Raw genomic sequence first — 27,523 nt, forward strand, 5'->3', positions numbered from 1 at the left:
GGTCAACTACAGCTGATACCATGCAGTATTTAACATCTGCTGCTCGTATTCAATCACTTCATGCCAGCTATGTTTTAGAAAACAAAGGTGAAGAATCAGTCATCAGACACAGGACAGATAATCCACACTACCCTGCCTCCATCCTTTATTCTCCTACCCTTTGACCTCTGTATTAGGAAGGCAGTGACCCCAGTATCAAGCCAAGAGGACTTCATATCTGCCAGATACGTGTTTGTGTATAAAGAGTCAGCACCCCATTCTACACAGCAGGGGAACTGAGTGAAGTCAGAGAAAGAAACCTACCCCGTGCAAGACTGCTTGAAACAACTGGCACCTTAAAGCAATCAACCTTTAATCAGTGGTGGCCCTCCTGACATACTTGGCTGTTTATTTGTGAGTGGTTTATTTTTTTGTTAAATCTGGGCTGCAATTGACAGATATTTTGTATGAAGACTGGTAGGGCCTGTGGCAACAGTTAAACTATTAATCTCACTTTCAACTTTCAACAAATGTGGGTTGCATGAGCCACTCCCTCTGACCTTTGCAGATGTAGTGAGTTGACCTCACATACACAAAATATGAAATGTCCACCAGAGACGTGCCCACTGTGTAGGGAAGGCGCTTGTTTGTCAGTTGAACATTATTTATATTTAAATAAATATAAATGATTGTAGGTGGGATTAGGCTCCACCCCTTCTCCCAAATATTGGTTTATAACTCCAATTCACTGCACTGCACATACACTGCACATACAATTAATAGTAATATGCAAACATTGTACTAAAGGAATATGTCTGAACTCGTTTAAAACGAGTTTGAATGTGATCTGTAAAGCAGGTCAGCATTTCCATTTTACAACAAAGTACCATGATCTGTCCTGAAGCATTTATTGGCATGCCTGGACAACCAGTTGCCAGGATCACAGGTATGAATGTACATAAGGATCTCATCTTAGATATTACAAAGGAAAAGAAAAAGGAAAACATCTTTCTTTACATCTCAGTGAAATGCTCTATACAGAGAGCAATACAGAGCAATCTTATTAAAGAGAAATGTTTACTTATAATCTCCTGTCTGATTCATAAAGGCCAGTACATATGAATCTATAATTAAACTGGACAAGAATGCATTCTAGTACTGAATACAAAGCCAGTATGAAGACAACATTCAAAATTACTGAGCTACCACAGTCCTGGGAAGTAATACCTATTTCTGTAAGAGAGAAAACAAACAAGCTCTAAATGACAACTGCTGTGTGTTTAACCCATTACTAATGAGTTCACTTGTTTTGTAAGATCTTTGTAGATTTTCCTTACATTGATTACTTAACCATCTCTAATTTCAGACATGCCTATTGCCAATGCACATTATGTTATGTTATAATGCCCCAGTTAACTATGAGAAAATACTTAACATTAATCAATGTAAATCTCAGAGAAGGCATTTTAATGTATCTTCTAAAAATATTCTGGTAGTAAATATACCTGTTTCCTCTGTAATGGTTTTAATGATAGCCCCAAATGCACACGATCTCTGGCGTGCAGAAAATTAATAAGGTCCTCAGGGGAAATAGGATAGCATAGCAAAAGGAGTAAGGAGATGAGAAATTTCACATAAATTGGAGAAAGAAGCAGAAAGAGGGATATAAAATGTGCAAAGTCACCAAGGAATAACTGCCGTGGAAACTTGGTCAAATTCAGACTCAATGCAGTTTCAGTTAGGTGAAAATTCATGATTACTAGATCGAGACACTAATCCTGAACTGGGAGATTAAAATAAAAATGGATCTGTAATTGCAAACCAGTGGAAAAAACTAGAGATATCATTCGTCAGTTATTAAGGATTCTGAAGGCAATTTTATATCAGAAGGCAAAGGAATGAATAATACATTTGGATCATTTTAGTCTAATCTGTAAATTACTCTGAAGATATAAAAATATTCTTGGGCAGCTTAGAACTTTAAATTTAATCAAGATGAGAGGCGGAATCACTATTATGCACTACTTTCACAATTAGGGTTTCTTGTTCAGTATTCAGCGTGGCAAATGGTCCAGTCTTAATGGTTCTGCAGTATAAAAGCAATAAACAATGATCATAGTAATTTGTCTTTATTACGGTTAATCACTTAAATATCCCACAATCTTTTGGTAATTAATGTGGATGGATCTTGAAATAATCTACAAATGTATTACAATACAATTCCAATTTGTCAGGCAACATTCAGCTGTTAATATATCCAGAGTCTGACAGTATGAAAGTAACAAAGATATGATGAATACAAAAAAATAGGAACTGGCTGATAGTGTGGTAAGCAAGTATAAAAACATAGTTTGACAATAGGTCTAGGTTGTAACACAATAGGTGTTAAATGACAAGAGTTGGCAAAATGTTTGTGCGGGGAGAATCCAAAATCCACCCTCAACCTTTTAGGCTGTAAAAGTCTGTAGTTGATTTATGAGTCTGTACGTCAGTACAAGATATTGTTACTGGAGTTGAAATGCCTAAAATAGTCTGTATACCCAAACTGGAAAAACAAAAAATGTTTCACTTTCAAGTTGACTCAGTTTAATGAATCGGGTTAAAACAAAGAGTTTGGTTAAGTCTTAATCTTTCTAGTTAAGTATATCAATGCCTCAATTTACTGATACACTTAACAATAGAAATCATGTCATGTTATGATACCTCCTGATATTTTCTGATTTATGTTGATATTTATGATATTATTCTGAGATTATCACATAGTTTTTTATAAGTAATAATTGGTCTTGAGAAAATATGTTAAACTGGACTTGTAAAAAAAAAACTCATAGCATAGCCTATTTTAAAAGATATTTACATTTCTAATATGTATGAAGATATAACATTTTTTGGGAGTTCACTATTTCATGAAACATTGGACCTTCTTAGACAACAATTGTATCTCAGTGTTTTCAGTAAGTGTGATTCCACCTTAAACTTGAATGTAATTATTGAGTGACACACAGTCTTTTCTTGGAATGATCTTCACAATAAAACATATCGAACAGTTAAATTCTTGATGCATTTCAGAGCAGTTTAAAAAGAAGCTAGTTGGTATTAAGTGATTAAATCACAAGACAGGGCAAGCTGTATATTCTGAATCCTTTGTAAAAAAAAAACTGCATTACTTTGGCAGATTTCTCCCTTTAAGTTGCAACAGATTCTTTCTCATTTTGATTAAAGAGATTTTTTTTAATCACTACCATAATGCTTGTGGAAGAAATATTGTCAATCTTAATGTTCTGAAATTAATTGTTAATACAGGCAGTGACTCAAAAGAAATTACAAAGATATGCCACTATTTGTAAAACAAAGGATGTTGTTCTGTGTGGTGTTGTTAGTATTAAAGTTTTTCATATTTTCATTTATTTGAGAAAAAAAAAAAGATTCCACACTTTCATTTATTCTGATAAATCAACTCTTTGTTATAATATATGAAGGGTATGAATACACATGGGAGCCACTGTACAGTATTCAGTGTATCCTCCGTTGACTGTGAAAACACTGAAAACACACTTGTAATCTTTTATATGGTTCTGGTCCTTTTTCTATCCACTCCTCCTGGCAGAATTTCACCCTCAGGTGTTTTTTTGTTTATCACGCAGCTGACATGCAACAGTGCTATGTTGACATTGTATCCTGATGATGCCAGTCTCTCTTGAAGATCTCCTGTTGCCCCTAGGTTTGAGTTTGCCTTCAGAACCACTTTTCTCACTGCACTACAATTATTATTATTATTATTATTATTATTATTATTATTATTATTATATGGTGGTAATAGTCTCTCCCTGGCAAGGTAGTGACTGTTCCAGTAGCCTTGAACTTCTTGATGATGGACACTATAGTGGAAACTGGTAGGGTCAGCTTTATTGTGTTTTTTTTCTAGTCATCACCCAACTTGTGGAAGTCAGTTACCCTTTGCCTCCAATTGTCGGACAGCCGTCTTTGACCATGCAGATGAGTGCTACTAGTGTCTTGCTTCTGTGAGCAACTGCCTTTTATACCTCATGGAAACAGGGGACCTTTGGAAGCTTATATACATGTTAGTGGAAGTTGATACAGGATTATTTTGAGTTATTTGTGAACAAATGTGGTCTTTGTGTTGGCATGAAAACATGCCATTATTTATAAAACACATGATGTTTCTCTGTGCAGCTTTTTTTCTTCATATTTTCATTTTTTATTAGCAAAAAGAATAGAAAGATTGAATTAATTTTGTTAAATCATCTGTTTGTTACATTTTATCAATGGTATGACTATATCTGGCAGACACACACATTGATATAATTTGGTCAGCAATGCATTCCTCTCACGATTTAGCCTTATGTATTTATTTTTCCAAGATACCGTCACTGGTGTTCCTCCCCAGTTTAGGATGCTCGATTGCAGGGAACAAAATGTACATCTGCTTTATATAAATCTAGTTAAAATGTAACAGCTAATAATTGAAATGATTACAATACAAAGTTAACCAGCATTAACAGAAGGCAAGGCAACCCCATCACACCGCACGTTTCCGAGCTACTGTTTACCACGGCTGAGTGTGTTACTCCGGCTGGGCGGGGCCTGGGGACGCTGAGGACCAATCATACTCCGTCTGGGCGGGGTGTGGTGACGCTGTGGACCAATCAGCGCTGCCCTCAAGCTGAGCCTAGAGAAGTTGTGTGTGAGAGACGGCGAGTCTGGAGAGTAAATCTGAATCACAATGGATGCGGTTCCTTGTTGTCTAACGTTAATAGTCCTGCTCTTTGGGACTGGGCTTCATGAGACCCAAGGTAAGCAGAACCGCAGAGCCGGGGGGAGATGCATCTAGGGCTCTGGATTGGAGAAGTTTGATGGCAGATGGCGGGTTGGGTGCCGGCTGTTGCTCTTTGTTTCAAGAATCGTCTGCCCGAAGACTCTTTTCAAAGATGGCGCAGGTCAGAGAGAGCCGCGCTGTCAGGAATGTGTATTGTTAGGGGATCTGCGCTGGAGAAGAGGGGAGAGAGAGAGAGAGAGAGAGAGGGAGGAGGAGGAAAAGTCACTCGCACACCTAACGGGGCCCGAGTAAAGCTCAAGATCAAAGCGCTTACACGTCGGGCAAAGGCGTTGTTTTGCAGCCCGCTGTGCCCGAGTAGCGGCTGTTTAATAGCCCCCATTATAAGTTGGCATCCCGGGCAGCTGATGTGTGTCGTGACCGGCCTCAGCGAGAGACACGCCGGACCCCTCGGCGGCGAGGCGGGCAGGGCCGGGGGGTTGTTGCCGGTGATCGGTGGGAGAAGCTGTGTTCGTGTGTACATGTCTGCCTACACAGGATACGCATGCATACGACAACATAGCATCTCTTTAGGATCCGCTCTGCACAGAATGAGATCTGCTCTATTGAAATAGGTGTTTCAGTTCTTAAAAAATAGTTTTAACTACACTGCCCGAAGCCACGATTATTCTCATTTAAGTGTGCCGTGGTGTCTCACCCCCCCCTGTCTCCCCATTGCTTTATTTCTAATGGATGTGTTGCATGCATCGTCCTTTATTTACGTTGGTAAACAAGGCACCCTAGCTCACGTAGCGATTTGCTTAGATCGGTTAATGGCCTTTATAATGCAGACAGTGTTAAGAGTGGGGTTTGCAGCTTGCAGACTGCTGTTTTCCTGCCTGCTGTTGAGCACACTTGATCGGGACAGATGTACAGTACGGGTGGCACTGTTTGGACATTTCAATCGAACCACTGTGTGACGAAACGGTGATGAAGAGGAGGGATCAATATTTCGAGCCGGAGGAAGCATGCACGGGACAATGCGTTTGCAGCCCCGCACGTCATGCGTCCTTGTCCTGTTCCAGTTTGCATCACGATCCCCACTGGTATAGTAGGGGTAGTGGTGGGGATGGGGGTTAAACTGAGCCCAGTCACTTGTGGAATGAATAGTGTTGTCATTCCTGTGCAGTGGAGGCTTTGGAATCGGAAACAGGATTTACATGCCCAGTCGATGTGGGGCTGAAGTGAAGCAGTCCGATTTGCATGACAAAGTGCTGAAATCAATACCCCCGTGGCTCGAAATCCAGCAGCTGAAGGTGCACCATGTGTGTGCTTTCTGAGGCGACGCAGCAGCGATGCATTAGGGTTGTAACTAGGAGAGTTTAATGCTGAACTTCTGGAGTGGATTTACCTTCATCAAAAATATTGTTTTGCCTACAAAATGTCTACTGTGCTTGTGCCCTCCATTCCAGTGAAATTGCATTCTCTGTTCTAAAAATGTGGTTTACTTAAAACTCCTTATTCTGGTCACAACCAGTACTATTATGTGTATTGTGCCAAGCAAATCCATATGGTCAGAAAGCAAATGCTGCAATGTGTTATGTCAGTTGGCAAACTGCAATATTGTATTTTGTATTTGAGAAGGTGTGTGTGTGTATAATATATATTACTATTTGTAATTACAGCTAGAAGGTAATGTTTGTCATAATTAATGTAATGGCATAAATATTTCATGGCTGAGCTTGCCATAATCGTTTTAAATGGTTTCGTAGAAGACAACCTTTATTGTGACACTTGACTTTAATATATGTTCAGTGTTTAAATGCCCCCCTCTCCTAGAGCAAAGGAAGCCAACCCCCCATTCCTAGCAGGTTTTAGAGGCCTCTCTGTGTTCAATTATTAAATACTTAGAAAGCAGCTCTGAAATGTACATTATGAATGAGTGTAAAAATTAGCACGATATTAAACTATTGCTTGGAGGTTTATTTATGCATTTACTGATTTGCTAACTGTATACTATTTCACATTTAGCGGAGCCCATTGTGTACACAAGCCAGTTTTTTGAGACTTTAAAGTCCTCTGCACCAGGAGACCACTGGTCTTTAGGCGTAGCAAGTTTGTTGGTAGTTTGGGGTGTGCAGAGAAAATCCTGGAGCTGTGTTTTGTGATGGTGGCTTACATCTGAGGTCTGACATAAAGATATCGGGTATTGTATATTTTCGTACTTCACTAGTTCAGAATTTCAAGCTGTTTATAGACTTGGCTTTCCTTTGTGACAGTAAACACGCATCTTCAAAAACCTCCATCAGTTCATTCGTTTGTTGGCATCCAGCTAGTCCACACCAAACAGATGCAGCTCATCAGTGCAGGGTCTCCTTTAACGTCAGATAAAATACTGAACTGATAATAGATCATTTGGCAAATCCAGTGTTTTTTTTGTTTTTTAAGTGAGGCTATTTCAATGCAGTTGGATCACATCGTGGAAATAATTTGCTATCTGGATTATTTGTTGGATTTAAAATGTTCTAGAAGCATAGACTGTGTTTTTGCTGAACACTGGTTGACTGAGCTGATAGTTTACAAAACAGACACGGATAGATGGTTTAAAAGCTGACTTTTTGTTTAATTAACAATTATTTAATTTAAAATTGTCAGCTCTATGTAGAGAGGGGGGGAAAAAGGGTGTACTGTAGTGATGTTGCTTAGATTATAGGTCAGCCATTGCTATAGAAATATAGCAACATATAGTGTGGACTAGAGTTTCTTTCAACAAATATTTCAAAGAAAGGAGCAATAGGCTCATTTTGCAAATCGTATCATCTTTATGCAGGATTGCGCATACCCAGGGCATGTTTTTATGATAATAGATTTTTCTCTGTGTACCAGCTCCCTTACTGGTGAGGTGTTTCGAGAATCAATTTTAAATTAAAAATCTGTGTAGCTCAGGAAATCTGAATCCTGAAGCGCAACGCACCACTGAATGCAAAATCCATCAGGAATATTTTGGGGGTTATTTGGAGGAAAAATTGTAGTTTAGTGCTAAAGAGACTGTGTTATTGACAAGCTGCAGGTTCATTTAGAAATGTACCCGAGGCCTTTTCCTGAATTTCACCCCAGCACGTTGCTCAAGTATGTAATTAAAACTCTGCAGTGCCCTATAACTAACGGTATTGTTAAGCACTTTCATGTGGTTTGAAGCTGCTAATATGACTTTAATGACTAGGATGGAAACGGCTCAAATCAAGATAATTTCCCAATCCCAGTTCTGTTTGACATGCTTCACTTAATAGTTTATTTCTGTATTTCTTATATAACGTAGATCCACATTTGTGGCAACAGGTTTTTTTTTTTTTTTTTTTCTCTCCAGTTTCAGGTCGTAAAATATTGAGTTGCTGTTTTTAGAGTTGCCATGTCAGCAAATGAATTATGATTTGAATGGAAACCATTTACAAGTTCTATTGCTGTGTTTACATGAAATGAAATGGCAATAAGTCTAATGTGAAACATAATATGAAACCCTGGCTATTCTATATAGAGGCTGAGTTTCTCTGCATATTTAAATTGAGAATCTCTTTGTTCTGTGTGCAGAATGTGAGCCGTTTCAAATAGTTACAAGTTATCGTTTTGCAACACATTTCTTACAAAGTAAATACAGCAACTTAAACTTTCGTTTGTAGAATCTAAAGCATTCAAAGATTTGTGTGACCCCGAACTGCCTGTTGTCCAAGCTTAAGGAACCAAAACTAATTTGAGAAGTTGTATACATGCCAGTTGTAATCGGATTTAGAGCCATTGATGCGTTCAAAACGCCCTGCTTCAGTCAGATTGAGAACTCGGCTGTGAATCTGGCTTGTTAAAGTTAATGCATTGCAGAACTGGCATAGGGGGGTTGTAATTTGGTAGTATTTCCATGTTTGAGTACTTGTTATGGAATCCTTACTGATGTCGCTTGCTCCTTAAACCTTTTTAGATCCCAGTGTCTCCCTTAACAGGTATGAAACCAATAAGCTGAGAGACGGATCAAGCAGTGTGTTTGGGATGTGAAACATGACATCCTAATCAGCTTCCGATCAGATGCATGATTCTCTTTAATGTGTTAGCTTATGGTAACATTGCTAAACAATATGCATTTCACTGGTAAATGTTAATAATAAATAATAGTATTTATAGCATTGACCAATTGCATTGTTGCCTCCGTGTGAAATGCATATGGTTTAGCAAATAATTTAATATTCTCCATTCCAGAAAATGTGAATTCTATCATATGGCTGAAAAATAGGAATATCAGGAATTTCTTGCATGCCCATTAAGTGTCAGGGTTTTGAATAGCTAAATACTCCAAGAATCTTGGATACGTTTGGTATTCAGTGCAAGTTTCGACCATGGAGAGGTTTCAAGAACCAAGGGTGATATTGGGGAAATATTTTGATATCTGTGATGTGTGCATGAAGATGAAGGCCCAAAATACTATGTTGGATGGTACACTATATAACCAGTACATTTTCACCAGTTGCTTAGTGCCTCTTAAAACAGTCAAGTAAAAATGGCCTGATTGTTTGACCGCACATGCTTGCATCTTTCTTATCAAATCTTTGTCCATCTCTGACAGTTTCCAAGCGCAGTGCTTTGTTGTGCTGTGTACAGACCTATGTGGCCCTTTATGTAAATACATTTGACAGCCACTGCTGAGAAGCTGTTGAAATATAGGCCTATTCAGTGTTTTTCTTCTGGAACCATTGGGTTGCACTCACAGGTTTGTGACATTAATGCTGGTAATACCCTGTTGTTCAGAATATGACTACATTTTACCAACTGACAGTCATTTTGACTTTTTAAAGCAAACGTCTATAGAGTACTTGACCTCTTGCTACAGTTCATTACCGTAATGAGGAAAAGGCCTCGTTCTGCTTGGATTTATATTGTGAGAGTGTAGTATACAGTTGCCTCAAAATGTAGAAAGTGCTGCTTTCAGTAATATAATATTAATATTATTAATAATATTATTACTTGAAACCCTTTATATTTATAAATGTTGTGCACTGATGAAATGTATCAAATCCCTGAGTGGCACTGTTGTATCTTTTGGCATATTATTTTGTGATGGGTGACGATTGTCAACCTACAGGTCCTACCCAACCTTTGAAAAGAAAATTTGGCAGTTGTGAGGTTGTAAACCTATTGTGGATGTGTGATGATCACCGTGCAGCTACTATAGGTCATAATTGTGCAAAGCAGGAGAGGGGGAGGGGTGGCGTGTGTATGACACTGAAGCACACCAAGAATAAGAATATTGCAAACAAGACAGTACGAGAGGTGATCGTTGTGCTGTTCAATATGTTTCCAGTTTATGTCCGGAGCTAAAGGTGATATACTTTGAATGCTGCATTCAGAGTAGAGGAATACACAATTTCCAGCTTAAATGATGCAGCTTGTGGTTGTGATGTGTAAAATGTCTTGGCCTGTAGTCAAACACCTCCTTTTATGCGTAATACCATCTGGCTGTTTTCTCAGACACAAATATTTTCCTTTTAGTGTATGCTCAGACACTTGGGTATTATCTTTCCACTACACAGCACCATCATTCTGTTTTTCTTGTCGGGTAGACTTGTTTTAATATATATTTATACATGGCTTTTTGAAAGGTTTAGGCCTACTTGTAACTAAAGTTAAAATGAGATTATTGGCCTGCACTGAGAATTTCAGTTTGACAAACAAGATATGAAAACAGAAACCCATCAAAACTGATCAACAACAATGAAAAAAAAAAAAAACATTTAATTTTTGGAAAGCCAAATTCTACAAGCATTTGTAGTGAAAATATTATATTTTTCTATGCTCAGAATTAGATTTTTACTTGGGGGGGGATACTGCAACACTTGCCTAGTTATTTAAAGATGTTTCAGTGACTGATCTTCATTAATTAATAGCACTAGTAGTGAAGTGTGTGTGGCATTCTTATCTTTGTCCTTTCTGGGTTCTGCTCATGATCAAGGCGTGGCTAATTTGAATAGACCATTTTTATAAAACATGTTATATGTATGTATTGTAAAATAGTTTTTTATGGTCGTCTTTGTTTAGCAAAAAACATGTGGAAATGGTATAATTAGACCAGGTACAGTAGCCACAGTATGTCACAGAACAAATATTTTTGTTTACACTTAACATGGTAATTTAATATGGTAAGAAATGTAGGCCTATATTCCTGGTCTTTCTTTAAATGTCTGTAATTTACACTTGCTGATTGAGGCCTACATTTGTCTAAAATGGATGCTATAATTACTGGTGTGCATATTTGACATGACATCATAGTATTTGTTAAATGTATTTATTTATATATTTTTTATTTATTTCAGAGTAGACATCCTTATCCAGGGCGACTTGCATTTTAAAGCATATACAACAATACAGTAACAATCGATACACACATTTATAGCATTTGCAAAAGTTGTGCAATCAATACAAAATACAATAAAAATAGCCTACATCCTATTCCAATAAAGTAACCACTCCAGATGTAACAGTTGAGTCCTAGCTCTGTGCTAAAGGGAGGGGAAGGTGCAGTAAAACCATAGTACTAACGGGACATAAATACACGGCAGCATTTGTAATGTCATGTTCATAATAGCAAGAGTACAGAGCAGCCCAGGAGATTAAGCTGCTGTATTACAAGTATGGTCTGAACAGTTTTATTAGTGTAGATGTTTTTTTTAACAAACACAAAAAAATCAACTATGGTCCCACTCCATTAACAAAAGAGTGGAACAGAAATTGTTACTTTGTTAATTGGTATATTATCTCATTTTAAAAAAAAATATGGATATTCTGATCCATTCCGATTTCTGCCAGGAAGATGCATGTATTTTGACTGTAATCTTAATCAGTGTATTTCCGTGATTCTGCTGTTGAAAAAACATTTTAGGTCTAATATTCTTTTCAACTACAAATGTTTTCAGAAAATGGAATAATACACTCAAAATTGCATTGATACCTAGATAATATATACCATCTTATGTCCTAAATAGATTGGACATTGCTGTCCTTTTTGATCAATTGCCTCTTTAAAGAATGAGTAGCCTAATTATTTGATATGCAGTGGGTTTATTACTGCAGCCATAATAAAGTAGTTCTCACGGCCCTTAACAATGACCGCTATCTGATTTAAGGTGGTTGCTAGAATCTGCACTTGGCTGGCAAGATTTGGGATTGTTTAAGTCTGGTCCACTTAGCAGATGTTTTCATTAATCAAGGAAAAGTTGGAACAAATGCACTATACCCTTCAATGCATCACTGTCTGATTTTGTCTGTGGAGCCCTAATGTTCACCTATTTGCACGCTTGTTTGATTTTCAGTGCCATGCCTCCTTCCCCTGGTGTTAATCCTGTTGAGGTGTTGTGGGATGTGCTTGGCAGCAGAGTGAAAAATAAGACCAGGAGCAAGCAGAAATGTGCCCTGGAAGCTGATTAAGACTGAATAGACATTGAGAAACAGGCCTACAGTACTAAACATGTAAGAGTATGCATAGATTGTGTGCAACGCTGATTGCCAAACAGCAGAAGCGCAACACACTCTAAACCAATTCATCCCAAGTTTTGCTGATGTATTTTCCTGTAACTACAGCCTGGCTATTGAACCGCTTTCTACTGGGGAATGTGAGAATTCAATTACTGCATTAGAGGTCAGGGCTGTTGGCTCTGAAGATCCGAAATCTAATTGCGATTGATTTCTGAAATATGAAACGGCCTCAATGGACTACACCTCAGCGATAGACATTGAATTGAGCTTTGCATCTTTTAATTTGCAGTCTCTCCTGACTTCAGGTAATGAAAGGGCCTATTGATGCCTGCTACATAATTTGAATCTTCATTCCTTATTCAGGAAAGACGCTTCACGGCTTGTAGTGTGGGGGCTGGGGGGATCCGGAAAGGCATTGCATTGCAGTGAGAGTTGGTCACAAACCAAACTGGCATTGAGTCTACCTTTAACCCTAGCATTATGCAGAGGCTTTGGTCGTGTTTGTATAGAAGTCCAGCCCTTTAAAAACCAAACAGATCAGGGTTATTTTGCTGTGTGTGTGGTTTCACAATCTGTGTTTCGGAAGTGTTTACATTGGGGAGGAGAGTCTAAAACTATACTGGATTGATATTGGATCATTGCGTCCAAACCATCGGTCTACATGAGGATTACGTTTTAATGGCTGCATTTTCAGATTGAAACTGTAAACGTCCCGAGATGCAGTGATGTGACCTGAAATGTTAAGGAGGTTGTTTATTTGCCTTCGTGAGGCACCATTTCATACCCCTTCTGCCAAAGTAGTTATATTTTTTTCTCATTCATTATCTATTCTGCTGGAGTAGTTATTTATTTATTTTTCTGTTTTATCCGTTACTCAGTAGGAAGTGGCTGTTTAATGAATGGATCCATATCTAAGCATCGTAAAACATGCTGTTTCGTGTCAGTTACTTTTATTGGGAAGATGTCACCCTTATTTTATGAGTAGCTCAAAATGTAGTTCTTAGAAAAGCTTTTACATGTGGTCCCAGTCACCCACCACTCCCACACGTTTGTAATCTTATAGTGGTGTCTTCGTTAAAAGAGGAAGCTAGGGCTATATAAAACAAATGGCAAACAGTGACCGCATCTTTAAAGGAAGCTAGCTACCCAGCTTTCCCGTTGTGACATCTTGTTTACATTCTGTAGTTAGATGTTGAAGGTTTTGTAGTTTCTAGTTCCTTCTTATTGAATGCTATTCCCTTTACAAGCAGTTGTCTGATATTTTTTTATTATTTTTAATCTTTAGGTACCCTCCTCCCTCATCCTACTATATTGATATTATACTATCTCTTTAAACCAAGGCTAATCCATCTTTTTTATCTGCTTTTAAAAGTTGAAAAGGCTAATAGACTTCTGGTGGAAATATGAAAGTTATCTAATCCCCTCTCATTTTAATATATATATATATATATTTGTAATGATTAAGAAATGCTGTAGATCACAGCTTTTTGAGTGTCTGTATATATGTACTGGATGGGTTTATTTAGATTATTATTATATTACAATAATTAAGTATTTATAATTGAACTCCAAGACATTAATTCATTTTTATGCCCCCCTGCTCCAAGAAAGCAAACCCAAAAATATATATTGAAATAAGCATGAATTACCCATATCCCTCCTATAATCCCTAATATAATTTTATACTTCCACCACACCCTATTTAAGCTCATTGACTCAGCATTGTGTATCATGCTAAACCTTCTCAGATTTCAATATTGTGCAACAGCTTATGCATGTGTGTTGGAGGTGAACAGGGATATAGAACATACATGTTAGTACAATCACTGGTGAGGAAAGACTATATTGAGGATTCTAGCAGCATGTGGAAGACAGAAGAAATGTGAGTTTTATCGTTGGCTTGGTCTGTTTTTGTTATTCAATAGTTAATGGGTATTTAAGAACATTGCAGAACGACATCATAACCATCTGAGAACCATGAAACATGCATAGCCCATGTATTAGTAATGCACAACTTCATATGAGGCATGGAGGCCATTTCCACACATTAAACATTATACACCTAAATAATAAGCACTCCTCAAAACAGTAGAATGACAATAATAACTATCTGTAGCAATAGACACTAAGGTTATATTGAGACCTTCAGACATGCAAATGTTACATTTGTTTTCCAAGAATGCAAACAAGTATCAAATTCAATAATTTTTTACTAGTTGCATTAAGCTAATATGTTTAGTATTTAACATAATAATCAGGTACTACTAGTACTACTAATGACAGCTGTTGAGTGATCCTGTAACTGTTTGTATGGAAGGGTATGTAAAACAGGCAGGATACACATCAAAATGTGGAGTTACATTGAATGGAATTTTTACATTAGAAAACAAACCAGACACCACATATACATGGTCTGGGTGAACTTTCAGAAGTCGGTCTTCTCTCAGATACCTGATTTGCGATGTATCCTTTGATCGTTTGCACTCGGCCCAAACACAACAGGAAGGCAGAGAGAATAGAGGATTCTCTATCGCAACTGTCAGTTTCTCACACTAAAAACAAAAACTTTTTTTTAAGAGATTTATCAACTACCTTAAAATGTTCAACTGACATGGAAAAAAATAATTTGTTACTAAAACTCAAACAAACAAATTTCTAAATGAACTGAATATACACTCACCTAAAGGATTATTAGGAACACCTGTTCAATTTCGCATGAATGCAATTATCTAACCAACCAATCACATGGCAGTTGCTTCAATGCATTTAGGGGTGTGGTCCTGGTCAAGACAATCTCCTGAACTCCAAACTGAATGTCTGAATGGGAAAGAAAGGTGATTTAAGCAATTTTGAGCGTGGCATGGTTGTTGGTGCCAGACGGGCCGGTCTGAGTATTTCACAATCTGCTCAGTTACTGGGATTTTCACGCACAACCATTTCTAGGGTTTACAAAGAATGGTGTGAAAAGGGAAAAACATCCAGTATGCGGCAGTCCTGTGGGCGAAAATGCCTTGTTGATGCTAGAGGTCAGAGGAGAATGGGCCGACTGATTCAAGCTGATAGAAGAGCAACTTTGACTGAAATAAGCACTCGTTACAACCGAGGTATGCAGCAAAGCATTTGTGAAGCCACAACACGTACAACCTTGAGGCGGATGGGCTACAACAGCAGAAGACCCCACCGGGTACCACTCATCTCCACTACAAATAGGAAAAAGAGGCTACAATTTGCACAAGCTCACCAAAATTGGACAGTTGAAGACTGGAAAAATGTTGCCTGGTCTGATGAGTCTCGATTTCTGTTGAGACATTCAGATGGTAGAGTCAGAATTTGGCGTAAACAGAATGAGAACATGGATCCATCATGCCTTGTTACCACTGTGCAGGCTGGTGGTGGTGGTGTAATGGTGTGGGGGATGTTTTCTTGGCACACTTTAGGCCCCTTAGTGCCAATTGGGCATCGTTTAAATGCCACGGCCTACCTGAGCATTGTTTCTGACCATGTCCATCCCTTTATGACCACCATGTACCCATCCTCTGATGGCTACTTCCAGCAGGATAATGCACCATGTCACACAGGTCGAATCATTTCAAATTGGTTTCTTGAACATGACAATGAGTTCACTGTACTAAACTGGCCCCCACAGTCACCAGATCTCAACCCAATAGAGCATCTTTGGGATGTGGTGGAACGGGAGCTTCGTGCCCTGGATGTGCATCCCACAAATCTCCATCAACTGCAAGATGCTATCCTATCAATATGGGCCAACATTTCTAAAGAATGCTTTCAGCACCTTGTTGAATCAATGCCACGTAGAATTAAGGCAGTTCTGAAGGCGAAAGGGGGTCAAACACAGTAATTAGTATGGTGTTCCTAATAATCCTTTAGGTGAATGTACAGTGCATCCAGAAAGTATTCACAGCGCTTCACTTTTTCCAAATTTTTTTATGTTACATTTTTTCCAAAATTGATTAAATTCATTATCTTCCTCAAAATTCTACAAACAATACCCCATAAAGACAACATGAAAGAAGTTTGTTTGAAATCTTTGCAGTTTCTCCCATTCTTCTTTGCAGGACCTCTCAAGCTCCATCAGGTTGGATGGGGAGCGTCGGTGCACAGCCATTTTCAGATCTCTCCAGAGATGTTCAATCGGGTTCAAGTCTGGGCTCTGGCTGGGCCACTCAAGGACATTCACAGAGTTGTCCTGTAGCCACTCCTTTGTTATCTTGGCTGTGTGCTTAGGGTCGTTGTCCTGTTGGAAGATGAACCTTCACCCCAGTCTGAGGTACAGAGCGCTCTAGAGCAGGTTTTCATCAAGGATGTCTCTGTACATTGCTGCATTCATCTTTCCCTCGATCCTGACTAGTCTCCCAGTTCCTGCCGCTGAAAAACATCCCCACAGCATGATGCTGCCACCACCAGCTTCACTGTAGGGATGGTATTGGCCAGGTGATGAGCGGTGCCTGGTTTCCTCCAGGCATGACGCTTGCCATTCAGGCCAAAGAGTTCAATCTTTGTTTCTCATGGTCTGAGAGTCCTTCAGGTGCCTTTTGGCAAACTCCAGGCGGGCTGTCAAGTGCCTTTTACTGAGGAGTGGCTTCCGTCTGGCCACTCTACCATACAGGCCTGATTGGTGGAGTGCTGCAGAGATGGTTGTTCTTCTGGAAGGTTCTCCTCTCTCCACAGAGACACACTGGAGCTCTGTCACAGTGACCATCGGGTTCTTGGTCACCTCCCTGACTAAGGCCCTTCTCCCCCGATCGCTCAGTTTGGCCGGGCGGCCAGCTCTAGGAAGAGTCCTGGTGGTTCCAAACTTCTTCCATTTACGGATGATGGAGGCCACTGTGCTCATTGGGACAATGCTGCAGAAATGTTTCTGTACCCTTCCCCAGATCTGTGCCTCGATACAATCCTGTCTCGGAGGTCTACAGACAATTCCTTGGACTTCATGGCTTGGTTTGTGCTCTGACATGCACTGTTAACTGTGGGACCTTATATAGACGGGTGTGTGCCTTTCCAAATCATGTCCAATCAACTGAATTTACCACAGGTGGACTCCAATCAAGTTGTAGAAACATCTCAAGCATGATCAGTGGAAACAGGATGCACCTGAGCTCAATTTTGAGTGTCATGGCAAAGGCTGTGAATACTTATGTGCTTTTTTTGTTTTTTATTTTTAATAAATTTGCAAAGATTTCAAACAAACTTCTTTCATGTTGTCATGATGGGGTATTGTTAGTAGAATTTTGAGGAAAATAATGAATTTAATCCATTTTGGAATAAGACTGTAACATAACAAAATGTGGAAAAAGTGAAGCGCTGTCAATACTTTCTGGATGCACTGTAACCCAAAATCCCAACATGGAGGTTTTATGGATTTATGATTGGGATCATGTAAAATATTGATATTGTAGTAACTTTAATATAATTGGTCATGATTGGTGTGATTATTAAAATACTGTGTGTAGCTTGGTTTCTGATTTGAAAACCTAACAATTAAAATTTTTGTTTCAAGTGGCTTTATCTTAATCTGTATATAATACTGTCAATCTGTTCTGTATTTGTACTTATATGTGCAATACAGTATCGATAAATTCTATGGTACAGTGAGTGAGAGGTTTCTACTGCCTGTGATTTGATGTATAGGGACAGGTGATGCTCTGAAAGATCTGTCAAGAGGATTTGATACATTTCTTCTACGACATTAAACCCTTGGTAAGGGTGTCTGCTAATAAATAATGAAATATTACTTTTTCAGACTGGCTTTGCATTCCCTATATTAACCCTGTGTGTCTGTGTATGTGTTATCCCACAATGAAAGATTTCAGTTGTTTTGCAGGGAGAAAGGTTGCTCTTACTTTGTGACATTTTCATTTAGTTCAACCCAGTAGACGCTTGGTAATTACATGTATTTATTTATTGACAGTATACTGAATCCAGTCTTACTTCCCTGTGGGTTGGAAATCACCTAAATGGGTCATAGGAATGCTTTCCATTCATTACTCACATCCTTGTACCCAAAGAGACTTGGATCCTTTTTTTCGGGGGGTGGTTTGTTAGTCTCTTCCAATGAAGCTGTTTCTAAAGAGGGAGTTTACTGCAGTCTTCAGCTGCCAGGCTCTTGTTGTGGAGTGTGAGGCAAGGTGCAGGAATGGGGGGGGGGGGTGAAAACTGTCATAAACCACACTGTACAGAGATCTAGCACATGCCCGGGCCGGGTGGAGCACTCTGTGTGATGGCTGTCAAATCATGTTGCCCACAACAGGCTATAGCTATTCAAGACACTGCCTGTGTACTCTTTCTAACTGTGGCGCTGCAAGTCAGTTGCAGTGTTGTTTTTTAACAATACACATCCTGCAATGTAGTTTATATAGATTAGACAAGACATTAGGACTGTAGTCCACACTACGGGCAAGATGAAAACTGTTCTAATGCTCTAAATAACCCTTTTTATGTTATTTGTCATAAGGAAGAAAAAGCGTAGGCTCAGTTACAGTTGGGTACAAACTGTAGACATTAATTATCACTTGTATTGCTTTGTCACTTACAAATGTAACATACCAATCAAATAAGTTACTACTTTTGTAATGCTGCTACTCCAACGGGGGGTGTAAGTCATCTGTCCACTGTGTTCCATGTTTCTGCCAGGATTTCAGTTTGTTGACCTTGTCCTAAAATAATCCTGGCTGCAGGGCAACAGCCTTCTCCGGCCTTTAAGACCTGCTCTCTGCTAAGCAGCCTCTTGCCAAACACTCACTCCATTATTTCACTTCAACATGTTATGTTTATCTGCTTAACACAGACAAGCCCAGAAGGCAAACTGCTATTAAGGAGAACCCTTCTGTCTTCTGTCTTCTCTTCTGTCATAAGAGGGCGGAATCATCAATGCATCATAAACAGTAATTAACAGTTCTCCGGTGTCTGCAAAGTACATTTTAATAAATTTGTACAAAGTTGTTCAAGATCATTTACAAAATATTGTGAAGTTAGATAAATATTGAGCTTTGATACAAGATTTCATAACGGCTAATGTTTGTGGTGTTCGGTAGTGCCAAGTTTGAGATTTGGTCTTTTGTTTTTGCACTGTTGATTTGTATGTAGTCTTGGATACTTTCCAATTTTTTGGCAGTGGAGAGTTATTTTATACAGTGGATTTTACCTTACCTTACCTTATCAATTTCCTTTTTGCAAATGCAGATCTATATTTTCAACAATAGTTTGAACATGGAAAGTTACTATGAGGCCCTAAAATACTGAACATAAACTCTTATCACTCCAAGCACAGCACACTTTTTCTTGCATGGTGTGAGATCTTAATTGGATACACAATGACACAAATAACTTCCACAAAAAGTAATTTAAATTGTATAGGTCAGTCTTTTAGAAATATTGAAACCTATAAATAATCTGCTGAACACATTGAACTCCAAAATATTGTATTACTTAAAAAGAAAAAAAAAAGAAAATAACGGTGGGTTATTTAAATAGACTATCAATACAGAAAGTAACTCATTTGAAATACAATCCTGGGCTTGCTAGTCAAAATAATCTTTCAGAGACCTAAATAATGAGGTCTTATGATATAATGGTCTTCTAGCACATATTGTTCTTGATTTAAAGGCCCTTTGTGATTAGGAACTACGTGGCTATGATTTTATCTTTTTTTAGTATCTAGTACTGTTCTTTGTTCTTGCTTTCCTGAAACTCATATGTCCAGTGTAGTATGATCTAATTGTTAGTCTTGTGCAAAATAACTGATTCAATTCGGTCTCATGATTTTTTTTATTTTTCATAACAGATGTCTTTATATTTAAAACCAAATAAATGTATAATCTGAAAACACAAAACTACACATAGGCTTTTTCACAGCTTTTTGACTGTACAAGCCATGGGTATTTCTTCTCCCATGCAGAATGATATGAATGTATTTTTTGTATGCATCTTTCATTCTTATTACCTACTGCGTTGGTCACTGAGTTGCACACAGCTGTACTGTGGAAGGGTGCTCTAATTTATCAGTTGCTGTCTGCCTAGGAGTCAGGCGACCAAAAGCGTCTAAAAAGCAAATGCTCACTCAGCCATCTAGACTCGGTGGCTTAATACTCTCTTGCCTTCAGGTTTGGAGAGTACTTGGAAAATGCTGTATATAGTTAGGTCCAATAATATTTGGACAGTGACACAATTGCCATCATTTTGGCTCTGTACGCCACCACAGTGGATTTGGGGAAACAATCAAGATGTGCTTGAAGTGTAGACTTTCATCTTTAATTTGAGGGTAATTACATCCAAATTGGGTGAACGGTGCAGGAGTTACACCCACTTTTATATGTGGTCCTACCAATTTTAGGGGCTCAGAAGTATTTGGACAAACTAACATAATCTTGAATTAAATTGTGAGTTTCAATACTTGGTTGCAAATCCTTTGCAGTCAATGACTGCCTGAAGTCTGGAACCCATAGACATCAGCAGATGCTGGGTTTCTTCCCTGGTGATGCTCTGCCAGGCCTGCACTGCAGCTGTCTTTAGTTCCTGCTTGTTCTTGGTGTTTTGCCTTCAGTTTTGTCTTCAGCAAGTGAAATGCTGCTCAATTGGATTCAGGTCAGGTGATTGACTTGGCCATTGCAGAACATTCCACAAATCTTGGGTTGCTTTCACAGTACGCTTCGGGTCATTGTCCATCTGCAGTGTGAAGCGCTGTCCAATGAGTCTGAGCAGATAATATAGCCCTAAACACTTCAGAATTCATTCATATCATCAATAAATACAAGGGAATGTGTGTGTGATGGGGCATTGGAGTACTATGAAATCTGTTAATTCCCTTTGTTTGTCCACAGAATGTTTTCCGCTCCCAGGTATGAGCAACATGTCTATCACCAAGCTTGTTGTTTTTAATTCTTATACTATATATATTTTTTAGAGCTCATAGAGCAATGATTTTTGTTACAAAGTATAGGAATAATAAATCATTATCCGCTAATTAATGTCTTTTTCAAATAAAGTTACCTGTTATTATAATTCAATAGAGTGTGGTATTTCAGGGATAGCGGCCACAACAGTTGGCTGAATCCCGTTCTGCACCGCAGTGCAGCGATCTTGCTGTGTCACTCGAAGGCCCAGGCCTCTTAGTGAGGCTTGAGATCACTACACTGCCCTCTGGCACGCTGCAATATCTATAATATCTACCTATACAATATCAGAAGGCTTTTTCCACCATTTGTGTCTAAACCGATTAAATGAAAACAAAGGTCAACCGAACAGTATTTCATGAAGACAGTTATCAACTAGAAACTTGATTTCCTCACTCGTAATGAGGTGCTGTAGAGTGAGTTAGTTATATTGCATTCAGGAGCTCTAATCGCATTTATTTATTAATGCAGCATTTTTAATTGAATTTCAAAAATAAATCCTTGCTGTCTGGCCTCTTTTGCTGGAAAGGTGGAGGGGTTGTGTGCGTATGAGATGTAATCTGTCAATCTTAGGCTAACAACTGAAATAATGATAGAACAGATATGGCAACATACAAAAACATTAAAATATGAACAAGTACATTTTAAAAGAGCACATTAAAGCCCTGCATGGGCCTCAAATCTAGGTCCTAGCCTGGCCCTGGCCCGAGACGCTCAGGCCCCAGCCCGGCCCTTGTCCGACAGATTATCACCATCTCGGCCCGAGTCCGACTGGAGCCCGTGTTTTTTTTTTTTTTTTCTCTTTCTTTTTTCGCCATTACACAGCCTATACTACTGTTGCAGCCATTAAAATAGTTCCTTTTTGTTTTTAATGGCAAAGTAGTTCTATTTATTTTAGTTTCTTTAAGTTAATTTAGAAAAATGTTCAGAGCCTTTTTTGTTTGTTAATGTTTTTGTTTTTTAAAGTGACGACCAAGCGGCCAGCGGCCAACACTGAGTTGATCACGTTTGATCAATTTAGCCTCTCAAATCAACACTTGACTTACCTACAATAAAATCGATAGATTTAAAACACTTCAAGCATATCACACAATGTTAGTTTAAATGTTTATTATCACCACCACAGTAAAAAGGCATTTTTACTAACCAGGCTGCTCTGCTGCTCGCAATGGCATGTGGAAAAACGAACGAACACGCAGGTTACCTTACCTCAAAAATCAAGGCGTCACCACAGAACATGGCCATTCTTATTTCCAATAGTTTCCAACAGTTAGACTAATGAAAATAAAGTCCAATGAAACTTAAAACAAGACAGCCTCCTAGTCTTAACATGGCTACAGCCAGAAGAACAGTCTCTTACAGCATCGTGGAGAACAAGCACAGCATCCACAGTGGAGGTTTCAGTCCAGTCCTGTTCCTTCTGTCCTCTTCCAGCTGCGCTGAAGGCGCTGCTGCTGCTGCCGATGGCGGGGACACTAAACACCTTGCGAGCCGGTCTGCGCAGGCGCGGTAGCATGCACTCCGTGGGAAACCTGTGTGTGTGTGCGTCTGTGTGCGTGAGCAGACTGTCATGCGTGTCAGTGTGATAGGTTATAAAACGTCTTTCTATGTTTGTTTTACCATCATCAACTTCTCATAGTTTATTTTAATTAATTAATGTCTAAAATATAAAAAGGAGTAGGAGCCTAAAACAGGCCTGATGCCCGGCCCCGTGTGTGAACTATGACATGAAAATTGGCCCGAAGCCTGGCCCGAGGGGTGTAAATAAGTCGGGGTGTGTCGGGCTCGGGCTGAAATGCACATTAAATATGATATAGGGGACACCGGCTACTATTGATCTCGCCTTCTGTGGCCTGTAATGTATTAATATAATGGGTTGCATTGTATGTTTACACCTGATACTGATACACACATATATATATTTTATATGCACTATATTATATATATACACACACACTCACCTAAAGGATTATTAGGAACACCTGTTCAATTTCTCATTAATGCAATTATCTAACCAACCAATCACATGGCAGTTGCTTCAATGCATTTAGGGGTGTGGTCCTGGTCAAGACAATCTCCTGAACTCCAAACTGAATGTCTGAATGGGAAAGAAAGGTGATTTAAGCAATTTTGAGCGTGGCGTGGTTGTTGGTGCCAGACGGGCCGGTCTGAGTATTTCACAATCTGCTCAGTTACTGGGATTTTCACGCACAACCATTTCTAGGGTTTACAAAGAATGGTGTGAAAAGGGAAAAACATCCAGTATGCGGCAGTCCTGTGGGCGAAAATGCCTTGTTGATGCTAGAGGTCAGAGGAGAATGGGCCGACTGATTCAAGCTGATAGAAGAGCAACTTTGACTGAAATAAGCACTCGTTACAACCGAGGTATGCAGCAAAGCATTTGTGAAGCCACAACACGTACAACCTTGAGGCGGATGGGCTACAACAGCAGAAGACCCCACCGGGTACCACTCATCTCCACTACAAATAGGAAAAAGAGGCTACAATTTGCACAAGCTCACCAAAATTGGACAGTTGAAGACTGGAAAAATGTTGCCTGGTCTGATGAGTCTCGATTTCTGTTGAGACATTCAGATGGTAGAGTCAGAATTTGGCGTAAACAGAATGAGAACATGGATCCATCATGCCTTGTTACCACTGTGCAGGCTGGTGGTGGTGGTGTAATGGTGTGGGGGATGTTTTCTTGGCACACTTTAGGCCCCTTAGTGCCAATTGGGCATCGTTTAAATGCCACGGCCTACCTGAGCATTGTTTCTGACCATGTCCATCCCTTTATGACCACCATGTACCCATCCTCTGATGGCTACTTCCAGCAGGATAATGCACCATGTCACAAAGGGCGAATCATTTCAAATTGGTTTCTTGAACATGACAATGAGTTCACTGTACTAAACTGGCCCCCACAGTCACCAGATCTCAACCCAATAGAGCATCTTTGGGATGTGGTGGAACGGGAGCTTCGTGCCCTGGATGTGCATCCCACAAATCTCCATCAACTGCAAGATGCTATCCTATCAATATGGGCCAACATTTCTAAAGAATGCTTTCAGCACCTTGTTGAATCAATGCCACGTAGAATTAAGGCAGTTCTGAAGGCGAAAGGGGGTCAAACACAGTATTAGTATGGTGTTCCTAATAATCCTTTAGGTGAGTGTGTATATATATATATATAATATAGTGCATTTAAAATATATATATGTGTGTATCAATGAAGTATTTTGCAGAGGTGATGATCAATACTTATCAAAAAGGAGAGGAAATGCTGAATCCAATCCCCCCGGACCCAGGCATTGATGAGTACCACTGTATGGATAGGGCCATATAGGACAATGAGCTAGCAAGTGCAGACATCACACAGCCCATTCGTAGGTATGTGCTGAAGGGAGAGGTAGGCATAAGATGCGGAAGAGTCCTGTTGCGCTTAGTGAGACGGGGAATGATCTTTTGTGACCCTTGCATTTGGCCACTGGCTCATCATTGTAATGAACATAGAGAACAGGGGGATTTCTGAGACTGTGCGGAGGATTCAGGTCTGGTCCGGATTTCTAAACCTTCTGGAATGCATTATAGCAAACCCGTGTCCATGTGTGACCCTGTGGGATGTGGGATGTTCCTTTTGGCAGACGCGGTCACAGTACGAGTCAGATTTTTTTTTTTTCAACGCTGGTTTTATTTCTCTAATCTGCATTTTGATTGTTTGGGGCTTATGGTTTTGATGCCGCTTTATTTCATGAGCAACATCATAAATGCGTCTGCTACTGCATGGCTTATTATACCAGTATTCCCCTTTACCCACTTCCGGTCCTCTCACTTACCGTATAGTGTTGCAGTGTAGCAACAGCGCTTCTCATCTCAGTTAAACACCAATGTGTCCTATTACAGTAGAGCTACAGTGGAGTAGGGACATGTTACCACATTCATTGTTGTTGTTTTCCCAATCCCTCAGTCTGTGTTAATAGCAAAGATAAACTGTAAATGTATTCAAGCCTGAAAAAAGCTCTCACAGTTTCTCTCCTTGGAAGTATGAATTTGGTATGGTGTCTGTGCCAGCTTGGGCTTAGAAAGTGAATATGGCTGATGGTATTTACACTCCAGCACTGAGCAGCCTCCGTGCCTGGCGCAAGGGGATCAGAGTAGGGGGTAAGTTACGGCAGGGTAATGAAAAATGGAAACAAGTTCCTTAATTGGTATGTCAATTTAGTAAAAATGGTATTGAGCAAGGTTTGCAGCCTGAGCCCAGTTTATACATAACCCCAAAATATTCACCCAGTTTATTCTTGGCAGTTGACCAAATACGTAAGAGTTCTCCTAAGAGAAGGGCATGTCTCAACGTTAATTGGATTTCTGAAATAGCCCCTTGAAGTATGTCTTAAATTGTCAAAAGTGACTTAAAATGGGGAGGAAACTTTAAATTATAATGGCACGATAAAATGATCTACAGTGGGGTAAAAAGGTATTTGATCCCCTACTGATTTCGTACGTTTGCCCACTGACAAAGAAATTATCAGTCTATAATTTTTGTGATAGGCGTATTTTAACAGTGAGAGACAGAATAACAACAAAAAAATCCAGAAAAACGCATTTCAGAAAAGTTATAAATTGATTTGCATATTAATGAGGGAAATAAGTATTTGACCCCTTTGACTTAGTACTTGGTGGCAAAACCCTTGTTGGCAATTACAGAGGTCAGACGTTTCTTGTAGTTGGCCACCAGGTTTGCACACATCTCAGGAGGGATTTTGTCCCACTCCTCTTTGCAGATCCTCTCCAAGTCATTAAGGTTTCGAGGCTGACATTTGGCAACCTTCTATGGGATTAAGGTCTGGAGACTGGCTAGGCCACTCCAGGACCTTAATGTGCTTCTTCTTGAGCCACTCCTTTGTTGCCTTGGCTGTGTGTTTTGGGTCATTGTCATGCTGGAATACCCATCCACGACCCATTTTCAATGCCCTGACTGAGGGAAGGAGGTTCTCACCCAAGATTTGACGCTACATTGCCCCGTCCATCGTCCCTTTGATGCGGTGCAGTTGTCCTGTCCCCTTAGCAGAAAAACACCCCCAAAGCATAATGTTTCCACCTCCATGTTTGACGGTGGGGATGGTGTTCTTGGGGTCATTCCTCCTCCTCCAAACACGGCGAGTTGAGTTGATGCCAAAGAGCTTGATTTTGATCTCATCTGACCACAACACTTTCACCCAGTTCTCCTCTGAATCATTCAGATGTTCATTGGCAAACTTCAGACGGGCCTGTACATGTTCTTTCTTGAGCAGGGGGCCTTGCGGGCGCTGCAGGATTTCAGTCCTTCACGGCGTAGTGTGTTACCAATTGTTTTCTTGGTGACTATGGTCCCAGCTGCCTTGAGATCATTAACAAGATCCTCCCATATAGTTCTGGGCTGATTCCTCACCATTCTCATGATCATTGTAACTCCACGAGGTGAGATCTTGCATGGACCGAGGGAGACTGACAGTTATTTTGTGTTTCTTCCATTTGCGAATAATCGCACCAACTGTTGTCACCTTCTCACCAAGCTGCTTGGCGATGGTCTTGTAGCCCATTCCAGCCTTGTGTAGGTCTACAATCTTGTCCCTGACATCCTTGGACAGCTCTTTGGTCTTGGCCATGGTGGAGAGTTTGGAATCTGATTGATTGATAGCTTCTGTGGACAGGTGTCTTTTATACAGGTAACGAGCTGAGATCAGGAGCACTGCCTTTAAGAGAGTGCTCCTACTCTCAGCTCGTTACCTGTATAAAAGACACCTGTGAGCCAGACATCTTGCTGATTGATAGGGGATCAAATTCTTATTTCCCTCATTAACATGCAAATCAATTTATAACTTTTCTGAAATGTGTTTTTCTGGATTTTTTTTTTGTTATTCTGTCTCTCACTGTTAAAATACACCTACCATTAAAATTATAGACTGATCATTTCTTTGTCAGTGGGCAAACGTACAAAGTCAGCAAGGGATCAAATACTTTTTTCCCCCACTGTACCTGTTCTACTAGTTTGTTTTCTGCACCTGGTGCTGACTATCTGAAATGTACCGCTTTTCATGTACGGTTATTTAGCTCCTAGTTTATCTGACAGTATGTGCCGCTATAACATAAACTCCTAAATTAAATCAAGATACATTGGGCTGACTTCGAAGCTTTGTTCACTCTCCAGACCTTCGGAGGCAGACAGATGCTCTTTTACTGGAAGGTTAATGTGTCACGTAAGTAAACTGAAATACGTGTACGTAAACCATGTGCTTGAAAAAATATATAAAAACATGATTACAGTTTGTGGACTTATTTTAAACTACAAGGGGGTGATTTATTTTGTTTC

The 27,523-nt window shown here is 39.5% G+C and overlaps 1 protein-coding gene across 2 annotated transcripts in view; it reads left to right on the plus strand.

Moving 5' to 3' along the window:
* The first annotated feature begins 4,645 nt into the window (after positions 1-4,645).
* The window catches only part of tgfbr1b (transforming growth factor, beta receptor 1 b), a 55,065-nt gene continuing 32,187 nt past the window's right edge, over positions 4,646-27,523 (plus strand). The window contains exon 1 of one of the 2 annotated variants that reach the window (XM_066723365.1): positions 4,646-4,793. In XM_066723365.1, the coding sequence (XP_066579462.1) occupies positions 4,724-4,793 (70 nt within the window). In that variant the 5' untranslated portion in view covers positions 4,646-4,723. The remainder of the gene's footprint in view (positions 4,794-27,523) is intronic. The other variant, XM_066723366.1, reaches the window with a different exon arrangement.

Source organism: Amia ocellicauda, chromosome 2 (genome assembly GCF_036373705.1).
Source record: "Amia ocellicauda isolate fAmiCal2 chromosome 2, fAmiCal2.hap1, whole genome shotgun sequence".
Classification (NCBI taxonomy): domain Eukaryota; kingdom Metazoa; phylum Chordata; class Actinopteri; order Amiiformes; family Amiidae; genus Amia; species Amia ocellicauda.